The sequence below is a fragment of the Seriola aureovittata genome, chromosome 21 (genome assembly GCF_021018895.1).
Source record: "Seriola aureovittata isolate HTS-2021-v1 ecotype China chromosome 21, ASM2101889v1, whole genome shotgun sequence".
Classification (NCBI taxonomy): domain Eukaryota; kingdom Metazoa; phylum Chordata; class Actinopteri; order Carangiformes; family Carangidae; genus Seriola; species Seriola aureovittata.
This window is the reverse complement of record NC_079384.1, coordinates 111,599-122,944: the sequence shown is the minus strand read 5'-3', so window position 1 is coordinate 122,944 and position 11,346 is coordinate 111,599. Positions and strand designations below refer to the sequence as shown.

The window sequence follows — 11,346 nt, the reverse complement described above, 5'->3', positions numbered from 1 at the left end:
AAAATATTTATTTAAATAATCAAATCAAAATGTGTGCCTATGAGGCAACGTTTCGACCTTTTTAAAGGTCTTCTTCAGGCCTAGGCACACTAAAAAGAAACACAAAACAAGCGGCTTCTTTTGCTGTCAAGCTGTGTGTCTGTTGCTGGTCAGAGCAAGAATGAGAGGCAGCTCTCTCTGCCCTTCTATTTATACCCTCCCACTTTTTTTTCTTTTTTTTCTTTTTTCTCTCTTAAGTTTCACTTTCCAGAATCCGTACGTAGGCTTTAACCCTTTGTATGTCCATCAGTATTTTAAAGTTTTTGCAACTTAAAAAACAATTTTCTCTTATATATCCCTTTTGATCCGATAATGTAAATGAATAATCCCTGTTTTTAGCCTAATATTAATTAATTAATCAAATTAAAATGTTTTTAAACTTTTTATCCCTTTTTAGTCTTTTCCTTACCCAACAATATGATATTCTGAATTAAATGTATGTTTTTTCTATCATTCCCAATTGCAAGTTTTTAGCCTAATATTAATTTATTCCAAATGCTTTAGGGTTAGGTTGGGGTTAGGGTTGGGGTTGGGGTTGGGGTTCTGGGTTTTGAGTTCAATTACGGTGCACTGGCCTACTGATCTGACAGAGTGGATGGTGGAGTGGAAAGTTAGCAGCCTACGCCCCAGAGGCTACTCCAAACGCTTCCTCCGATATATTAAAAACTCCACATTGGCTTCGCTCGCTCCCACTCGCTCCCCCTCCCTCTCTCCATCCCCCCTTTCTTCTTCTTCACCCCAGGTTCGTGAGCTTGGGCCGTCGGTAAGTCCTTCCCCCTACCCGAACCAGGGTTTGCATCCCGACCCCTACCTTGACCTTTCACACCACCCCCACCCACCCCCTCCCCCACTTTTGACCTCCATTCCTTCCCTAACCCTAACCCCAACCCACCTCCCTATGGTGACCATGCGGATCACCATAGGGAGGTGCATAGGGAAATAAAACCAGTAGAGTAATAAAAAAGAAAAAAAAAAAAAAATTTAATAATAATAATACTTATATATAAAAGAATAAAAAATAATTAATTTTATATAATAATATAATATATATATTATATATAATAATATTATTGTATTAATAATAAAATTGTTAAGAAGAAAAAGTAAAATATGCACCTCCCGTCCTGGCGTGGATTCGAATCCCAGTCTGCCGTATGGCAGACCAGGGCTTAGACCATTCCGCTGTTTGTCAGGTTGAGTTGGGATGGGATCCGCATGGCCCAAGAAAACTGCAGGAACAGGCTCGGGAGTACCGTACCCAGAGGTGGTGGATGTGGTTTTTCTTCCTTCAGTCGTCGTTTAAACCTCCGGGCACAGTGGTCCCGAGCCTGTGGATCCAAATTTTCTCCGCTCTCTTCCTCTGCCCACAGGTCCAGCGATCATTGTTCTCTAGAACAGTTATGATGAGGTGGATGGGACTGAAAATGTTGAACCAGAGGAGTGTGGAGTCGACCTTCCCCAATGTTATACAGGTGCTGTGATAAAAGGGTGTGAGTGGAATGTTTTGTTTCGCCGATGTAATGTTTATTGCAGAGTGTGCATGTGATGATATAGACTTGTAGTTGGTTGTGGTGATGGAAAATGAGCAAAGTGTGGGGGATGATGTGTTACTATATGGATTATGGATGAATTTTCTATTTTTGTAATGGTGATTATGTGAAAGGGGGGGTGTGGGTCTATGGTCGGAAAATTGAGATCTGACGAGGATGGACTGAAGGCTCTTGTGTTTTCTATGGGCTGAGATGATTTTGTGGTTATGAAAGGCCGGATGTTGAGACTGTAATATGGAGAAGTTGTGTTTGATAATGCGGTGTAGGTCGGTGATTTGATGAGAAAAAGTGGAGACAAAGGGTATCAGGTGTGGTGATGAAGGAGAGTTGTGGTGTGTTGGTGGGGTGTGTCTATGGGGTGAGCTTGGGCCGTTACTGTCCTTGGGATTGGGGTTAGGGTAGGGAAGAGGATGCAAATGAAAATGACAGTGATGATGATGATGATGTCAATGATGATGATGACGATGACAGTGATGATGATGATGATGACGATGACAGTGATGATGATGATGATGATGATAGTGTGTCTGCATGTCAACAGCTTCACTCGTGTCCACATATTTTTGACCATGTAGTATGTTAGGTACAAATAACGAGTGATTTCCTGTGGTCCTGAGTTCTACCTAAACTCACTATCAGTGAACACTGACTAATGATTGTATATTGATTACTGATGTGTTCCAGTACCGTGGCTCATACAGACTGAGGATCTATGAGAGGGAGAACTTTGGAGGCCAGATGTCCGAGCTGATGGACGACTGTGACAATGTCATGGATTGTTACCGCATGTCCAACTGCATGTCTTGCCACGTGATGGACAGACACTGGCTGATGTATGAGCAGCCCCACTACAGAGGCAGGATGATGTACATGAGGCCTGGAGAGTACAGGAGCTTCATGAACATGGGCATGGGCAACATGAAGTTCATGAGCATGAAGCGCATCATGGACTCTCACTATTAGAGTCACCATGGAAACACTGAAAAATATAAATAAAGTTTCATATAAGTGAATAAGGATTTCTGTCTGATCTATTGATTAAGATACTGAACTGTGTGACTTCGTTGTTTTGGCTGTCAAACATCAAACTTGATTTGATTGTCTCAGGAAAAGAAAACAGTTAAGATTTAGATTACAGGCTACAAATTTCAGAGTAGATTATTGGTGTGACTAAAAAACTTCCTGGGTATTTAGAAACAGCCAGAGTTGGGACATAACCTCCTGTCTATCTTGTGTAACTCAATGTTATTCATCATTTGATATTTATTTCTTGCTTCTTTCTGTGAAAATGAAGTGTATTCAGCTATAGTACAGTAGTTTCCGTGAAAAAGTGTAAACCTTAATGATTTTAACAAAGTTAACATTTACTTTGTGAGCACAGTGAAAGACAACACACCTCCAATGAAATTAAACTACAACCACAGAAAATATCTTTCATGACTTAATGTACAATGACTTTTACATGGCTTTTTATGCCTTACTATGCTATAACTCTTTATTTAAGATAAACACAAGAAGGGTTAGGGTTAGGGTTAGGGTTAGGGTTAGGGGATCTCCATTGAAAATGAATTGAGATTCCCAATGCCAACTTTATGATTCCATGTCCGTATCTATTAGTATTGAAGGTGTCATTGGGAAATTCCATCTTCCACCTTTTTATTCCAACTTTTTTTTTTTTTTTTCCAAGTTCCTACAGTGTCCTCTAGATGGCAATACAGGAAAATTTTTCGATTCCAGAATAAAATTCCACCTCTTTCATTTCATTTCAATATTCCATTTTTCAACATATTATATGACTTGTATAGAGAATATCCTCTATTTCATTGTCCTTTCCACCCTGTTATAGATCTCAACCCACATATGATTGACGGATGGTTCTGTAAACTTCAGGGTATTGTAAAAGTGTGTCACAAGGTGGTAGGCTCCACTTTATACACCCTTTCTCATATTTATAAGGGAGAGATGCTGGCTATCCCACAATGTACCCCTCAGGGATAATAAAGCTGACCATTGGTTTGGGTTCAGGCCAATGGGGGAGCTCCAGACCAGCGGTTTGTTGAGTCTAGGCTGATGAGAAGGGTCTGGGTAAATTTTTTTTGGTCATAGGACAAAATAACATACATTTTTGGAAAGCCCTCAGTGGGGCGATCACAGCCATACACCTCCTGACTACCTATACTTTTAAATATGGAAACTTGAGGGCGGCAACCTTCCAAAAATCCAAAATTTTGAGGTCTTGTAAAATGGGAACAGAAGCACCTAGAAACCTGTCGAAAAGTGTGTCTGGGAGCATACTGACCCATCTATAACAACAGCAGGGTGAGATTTAGATGGGATAATTTTTTGGAAAAAACATGCACAGAAGATCTTCACACATACATTTTTGCAAAGCCCTCAGCAGGGCGATCACAGCCGTACACCTCCTGGCTACCTATACTTTTAAATATGGAAGCTAGAGGGTGGCAAACTTCCAAAAATCCCAAACTTTGAGGTCTTGTAAAATGAGAATGGAAGCAGCTAGAAACCTGGTGAAAAGTGTGTCTGGCAGCATTCTGACCCATCTATAACAACAGCAGTGTAAGATTTAGATGGGATAACTTTTTGGAAAAAACATGCACAGAAAATCTTCAAACTTATTTTGCATATAGCTCTCTGTTTGGTGACTATAGACCCCTCGACAGAAATCCTCCAGGTCGTTTCCACATGACATTACGCTGAGGCAAAAATGAGGGAAATTACTATGTAAATAGTGGAACTTTTGGAACATGGGTTCACCAACAGATAGAAATCTGGGTGTGACCTTTGAGGTTTTATAGGGTGAAACTTAGTAACAGGAAGCACCAAAATTTTACACAGCATGACTCACTGTAAGTTCTCTCTCATATCCCAAGCTCAGACAGATTGGACTTTGGTCATAAATGCCATCTAGGGTTTTCCTGGTCAGGGAGCTCAGAAAGTATTTTCAGAGTTTGGCAACCCTGGATGAGTGGGGGATGGGCAAATTTTGAAATTTGTCGTAGGACAAAATAACATACATTTTTGTAAAGCCCTCAGCGGGGCGATCACAGTAATACACTCCCGACTACCTATACTTTTAAATATGGAAGCTTGAGGGCGGCAACCTTCCAAAAATCCAAAATTTTGAGGTCTTGTAAAATGGGAACGGAAGCACCTAGAAACCTGTCGAAAAGTGTGTCTGGGAGCATACTGACCCATCTATAACAAGAGCAGGGTGAGATTTAGATGGGATAACTTTTTGGAAAAAACATGCACGGAAGATCTTCACACATACATTTTTGCAAAGCCCTCAGCAGGGCGATCACAGCCGTACACCTCCTGGCTACCTATACTTTTAAATATGGAAGCTAGAGGGTGGCAAACTTCCAAAAATCCCAAACTTTGAGGTCTTGTAAAATGAGAATGGAAGCAGCTAGAAACCTGGTGAAAAGTGTGTCTGGCAGCATTCTGACCCATCTATAACAACAGCAGTGTAAGATTTAGATGGGATAACTTTTTGGAAAAAACCTGCACAGAAAATCTTCAAACTTATGTTGCATATAGCTCTCTGTTTGGTGACTATAGACCCCTCGACAGAAATCCTCCAGGTCGTTTCCACATGACATTACGCTGGGGCAAAAATGAGGGAAATTACTATGTAAATGGATGAACTTTTGGAACATGGGTTCACCAACAGATAGAAATCTGGGTGTGACCTTTGAGGTTTTATAGGGTGAAACTTAGTAACAGAAAGCACCAAAATTTTACACAGCATGACTCACTGTAAGTTCTCTCTCATATCCCAAGCTCAGACAGATTGGACTTTGGTCATAAATGCCATCTAGGGTTTTCCTGGTCAGGGAGCTCAGAAAGTATTTTCAGAGTTTGGCAACCCTGGATGAGTGGGGGATGGGCAAATTTTGAAATTTGTCGTAGGACAAAATAACATACATTTTTGTAAAGCCCTCAGCGGGGCGATCACAGTCATACACCTCCCGACTACCTATACTTTTAAATATGTAAGCTGGAGGGCTGCTAACTTCCAAAACACCCAAATTTTGAGGTCTTGTAAAATGGGACAAGAAGCAGTTAGAAACCTGGTAAAAAGTGCGTCTGGGAGCATTCTGACCCATCTATAACAAGAGCAGGGTGAGATTTAGATGGGATAACTTTTTGGAAAAAATATGCACAAAAAATCTTCAAACTTATATCGCATAAAGCACTCTCTTTGGTGACTATAGACCCCCCGACAGAAATCCTCCAGGTCGTTTCCACATGACATTAAGCTGATGCAAAAATGAGAGAAATTACTATGTAAATGGATGAACTTTTGGAAAATGGGTTCACCAACAATAGAAATTTGGGTGTGACCTTTGACCTTTTATAGGGTGAAACTTAGTAACAGGAAGCACCAAAATTTTACACAGCATGACTCACTGTAAGTTCTATCTCATATCCCAAGCTCAGACAGATTGGATTATGGTCATTAATGCCATCTAGGGAGTTCCTGGTCAGGGTACTCAGAAAGTATTTTCAGTGTTTGGCAACACTGGATGAGTGGGGGATGTGAAAATATTCAACTTTGTCGTAGGAAAAAGTAACATACTTTTCTGAAAAGCCCTCAGCGGGGCAATCGCAACTGTACATGTCCCACCAAGCTGTGTTGATTGTTATGGAAGCTAGAGGGTGCCAGAATTTTAAAATTTTCACTTTGTTCTGACATTTGTCTCAGTAATGGAAGCATTCACAAATGTGAAACAGAGAGCATTAATAAGCTAATTAAGACTTCTGTCATATATGTCAATGAAGTGACAATTTTAGGCAACTTTAGGCAAAATATATGATTAAATGATAAGTAGATGATTGCTAATAGATGTAAATATGGAGTCACTGAATCTTCTTAAATTTTGGGTACTTCCTATGGGTCCATAGCTACAGAAAATGAAACACACCATAACAGGGGTGCCGGCTTTCAGGCAAATGTGGTTGCAAGTCTCTATCACACCGTATGGCCGAGAAAAGCCCAGAAATGTTGGTTGCCTAGCCCTCATTGACTTAACATTATGACCTCTTGACCTCCCATCTAAATGGCTGTAACTCACCAACCGAAGGGGTTACTGACATGGAACAAGGTGTTCCAGAAAGCTCTCAAAGAACTATATCATATATGTCAAGATCAACCCTGTAACTCATTGATTTGGCTGAGAGCTCCAAGATGGCCTCACACTCTCAGAGTCCATGCTGACCCATAGTTCCTTCGGCCCTCTGGTCAAACAAGGTGAATTGGAAAAACTCGGTCATATTGCGCCATAGAGCCACAAGCCAGGTATGGACAGAGAGGTCTGATCGAGGCGAGTCGCTCTGTCTTGAAAGCATAGCTGTTACCCCTTCCAGTCCAGAGCTAGGGGGCACCAAATGTTGACATTTTTTACATGCTTAAGTGCTGTAACTAATTAACGGAATCTGCGGGGGAGGAGAGACAAACATCTTTAGAAAGCTCTCCAAGAGATCTATCACATATGTCAGCGCCATCTAGATGGCGCCCTTCTGGAGCAAACTCTGTAACCAAAGAAGATAGAGACATTGGACATGGTTAGCCTGAAAAGCCTTGATGATGCAAGTGCAAGAATACCCTCAGTGTCCTCCTTTCTCTAGTATTTAAGCTGAGAAATAGGCATACTCTCCTTCCATATTTCAATCTATGATTGCTACTAATAGATGTAAATATGGGGGTGTTAAATTTTCCCGCCTCCATATTTCAATCTATTTCATTCAAGTGGGCCTGTGAAATCCGACATGAATTTTGGGTCACTTCCTGTGGAAGTGAGAAATTGAATCACACCATCACAGGGGTGCCGGCTTTCAGGCAAACATGGTTGCAAGTCTCTGTCACACCGTATGGCCGAGAAAAGCCCAGAAATGTTGGTTGCCTAGCCCTCATTGACTTAACATTATGACCTCTTGACCTCCCATCTAAATGGCTGTAACTCACCAACCGAAGGGGTTACTGACATGGAACAAGGTGTTCCAGAAAGCTCTCAAAGAACTATATCATATATGTCAAGATCAACCCTGTAACTCATTGATTTGGCTGAAAGCTCCAAGATGGCCTCACACTCTCAGAGTCCATGCTGACCCATAGTTCCTTCGGCCCTCTGGTCAAACAAGGTGAATTGGAAAAACTCGGTCATATTGCGCCATAAAGCCACAAGCCAGTTATGGACGGAGAGGTCTCTTCGAGCCGAGTCGCTCTGTCTTGAAAGCATAGCTGTTACCCCTTCCTGTCCAGAGCTAGGGGGCACCAAACATTGACATTTTTTACATGCTTAAGTGCTGTAACTAATTAACGGAATCTGCGGGGGAGGAGAGACAAACATCTTTAGAAAGCTCTCCAAGAGATCTATCACATATGTCAGCGCCATCTAGATGGCGCCCTTCTGGAGCAAACTCTGTAACCAAAGAAGATAGAGACATTGGACATGGTTAGCCTGAAAAGCCTTGATGATGCAAGTGCAAGAATACCCTCAGTGTCCTCCCTTCTCTAGTATTTAAGCTGAGAAATAGGCATACTCTCCTTCCATATTTCAATCTATGATTGCTACTAATAGATGTAAATATGGGGGTGTCAAATTTTCCCGCCTCCATATTTCAATCTATTTCATTCAAGTGGGCCTGTGAAATCCGACATGAATTTTGGGTCACTTCCTGTGGAAGTGAGAAATTGAATCACACCATCACAGGGGTGCCGGCTTTCAGGCAAACATGGTTGCAAGTCTCTGTCACACCGTATGGCCGAGAAAAGCCCAGAAATGTTGGTTGCCTAGCCCTCATTGACTTAACATTATGACCTCTTGACCTCCCATCTAAATGGCTGTAACTCACCAACCGAAGGGGTTACTGACATGGAACAAGGTGTTCCAGAAAGCTCTCAAAGAACTATATCATATATGTCAAGATCAACCCTGTAACTCATTGATTTGGCTGAAAGCTCCAAGATGGCCTCACACTCTCAGAGTCCATGCTGACCCATAGTTCCTTCGGCCCTCTGGTCAAACAAGGTGAATTGGAAAAACTCGGTCATATTGCGCCATAAAGCCACAAGCCAGTTATGGACGGAGAGGTCTCTTCGAGCCGAGTCGCTCTGTCTTGAAAGCATAGCTGTTACCCCTTCCTGTCCAGAGCTAGGGGGCACCAAACATTGACATTTTTTACATGCTTAAGTGCTGTAACTAATTAACGGAATCTGCGGGGGAGGAGAGACAAACATCTTTAGAAAGCTCTCCAAGAGATCTATCACATATGTCAGCGCCATCTAGATGGCGCCCTTCTGGAGCAAACTCTGTAACCAAAGAAGATAGAGACATTGGACATGGTTAGCCTGAAAAGCCTTGATGATGCAAGTGCAAGAATACCCTCAGTGTCCTCCCTTCTCTAGTATTTAAGCTGAGAAATAGGCATACTCTCCTTCCATATTTCAATCTATGATTGCTACTAATAGATGTAAATATGGGGGTGTCAAATTTTCCCGCCTCCATATTTCAATCTATTTCATTCAAGTGGGCCTGTGAAATCCGACATGAATTTTGGGTCACTTCCTGTGGAAGTGAGAAATTGAATCACACCATCACAGGGGTGCCGGCTTTCAGGCAAACATGGTTGCAAGTCTCTGTCACACCGTATGGCCGAGAAAAGCCCAGAAATGTTGGTTGCCTAGCCCTCATTGACTTAACATTATGACCTCTTGACCTCCCATCTAAATGGCTGTAACTCACCAACCAAAGGGGTTACTGACATGGAACAAGGTGTTCCAGAAAGCTCTCAAAGAACTATATCATATATGTCAAGATCAACCCTGTAGCTCATTGATTTGGCTGAAAGCTCCAAGATGGCCTCACACTCTCAGAGTCCATGCTGACCCATAGTTCTTTCGGCCCTCTGGTCAAACAAGGCGAATTGGAAAAACTCGGTCATATTGCGCCATAGAGCCACAAGCCAGGTATGGACAGAGAGGTCTGATCGAGGCGAGTCGCTCTGTCTTGAAAGCATAGCTGTTACCCCTTCCAGTCCAGAGCTAGGGGGCACCAAACATTGACATTTTTTACATGCTTAAGTGCTGTAACTAATTAACGGAATCTGCGGGGGAGGAGAGACAAACATCTTTAGAAAGCTCTCCAAGAGATCTATCACATATGTCAGCGCCATCTAGATGGCGCCCTTCTGGAGCAAACTCTGTAACCAAAGAAGATAGAGACATTGGACATGGTTAGCCTGAAAAGCCTTGATGATGCAAGTGCAAGAATACCCTCAGTGTCCTCCCTTCTCTAGTATTTAAGCTGAGAAATAGGCATACTCTCCTTCCATATTTCAATCTATGATTGCTACTAATAGATGTAAATATGGGGGTGTCAAATTTTCCCGCCTCCATATTTCAATCTATTTCATTCAAGTGGGCCTGTGAAATCCGACATGAATTTTGGGTCACTTCCTGTGGAAGTGAGAAATTGAATCACACCATCACAGGGGTGCCGGCTTTCAGGCAAACATGGTTGCAAGTCTCTGTCACACCGTATGGCCGAGAAAAGCCCAGAAATGTTGGTTGCCTAGCCCTCATTGACTTAACATTATGACCTCTTGACCTCCCATCTAAATGGCTGTAACTCACCAACCGAAGGGGTTACTGACATGGAACAAGGTGTTCCAGAAAGCTCTCAAAGAACTATATCATATATGTCAAGATCAACCCTGTAACTCATTGATTTGGCTGAAAGCTCCAAGATGGCCTCACACTCTCAGAGTCCATGCTGACCCATAGTTCCTTCGGCCCTCTGGTCAAACAAGGTGAATTGGAAAAACTCGGTCATATTGCGCCATAAAGCCACAAGCCAGTTATGGACGGAGAGGTCTCTTCGAGCCGAGTCGCTCTGTCTTGAAAGCATAGCTGTTACCCCTTCCTGTCCAGAGCTAGGGGGCACCAAACATTGACATTTTTTACATGCTTAAGTGCTGTAACTAATTAACGGAATCTGCGGGGGAGGAGAGACAAACATCTTTAGAAAGCTCTCCAAGAGATCTATCACATATGTCAGCGCCATCTAGATGGCGCCCTTCTGGAGCAAACTCTGTAACCAAAGAAGATAGAGACATTGGACATGGTTAGCCTGAAAAGCCTTGATGATGCAAGTGCAAGAATACCCTCAGTGTCCTCCCTTCTCTAGTATTTAAGCTGAGAAATAGGCATACTCTCCTTCCATATTTCAATCTATGATTGCTACTAATAGATGTAAATATGGGGGTGTCAAATTTTCCCGCCTCCATATTTCAATCTATTTCATTCAAGTGGGCCTGTGAAATCCGACATGAATTTTGGGTCACTTCCTGTGGAAGTGAGAAATTGAAACACACCATCACAGGGGTGCCGGCTTTCAGGCAAACGTGGTTGCAAGTCTCTATCACACCGTATGGCCGAGAAAAGCCCAGAAATGTTGGTTGCCTAGCCCTCATTGACTTCACATTATGACCTCTTGACCTCCCATCTAAATGGCTGTAACTCACCAACCAAAGGGGTTACTGACATGGAACAAGGTGTTCCGGAAAGCTGTCAAAGAACTATATCATATATGTCAAGATCAACCCTGTAGCTCATTGATTTGGCTGAAAGCTCCAAGATGGCCTCACACTCTCAGAGTCCATGCTGACCCATAGTTCCTTCGGCCCTCTGGTCAAACAAGGTGAATTGGAAAAACTCGGTCATATTGCGCCA

At 42.4% G+C, this 11,346-nt stretch overlaps 1 protein-coding gene across 1 annotated transcript; it reads left to right on the top strand.

Moving 5' to 3' along the window:
- Positions 1–1,091: 1,091 nt before the first annotated feature.
- LOC130162786 (gamma-crystallin M1-like) lies at positions 1,092–2,564 on the top strand. The gene is made up of 2 exons (XM_056366600.1): positions 1,092–1,511; positions 2,274–2,564. Exons 1-2 carry the CDS (start codon positions 1,194–1,196, stop codon positions 2,550–2,552), a joined length of 597 nt encoding a protein of 198 aa, XP_056222575.1. The 5' UTR covers positions 1,092–1,193; the 3' UTR covers positions 2,553–2,564.
- The last annotated feature ends 8,782 nt before the right edge of the window (positions 2,565–11,346 follow it).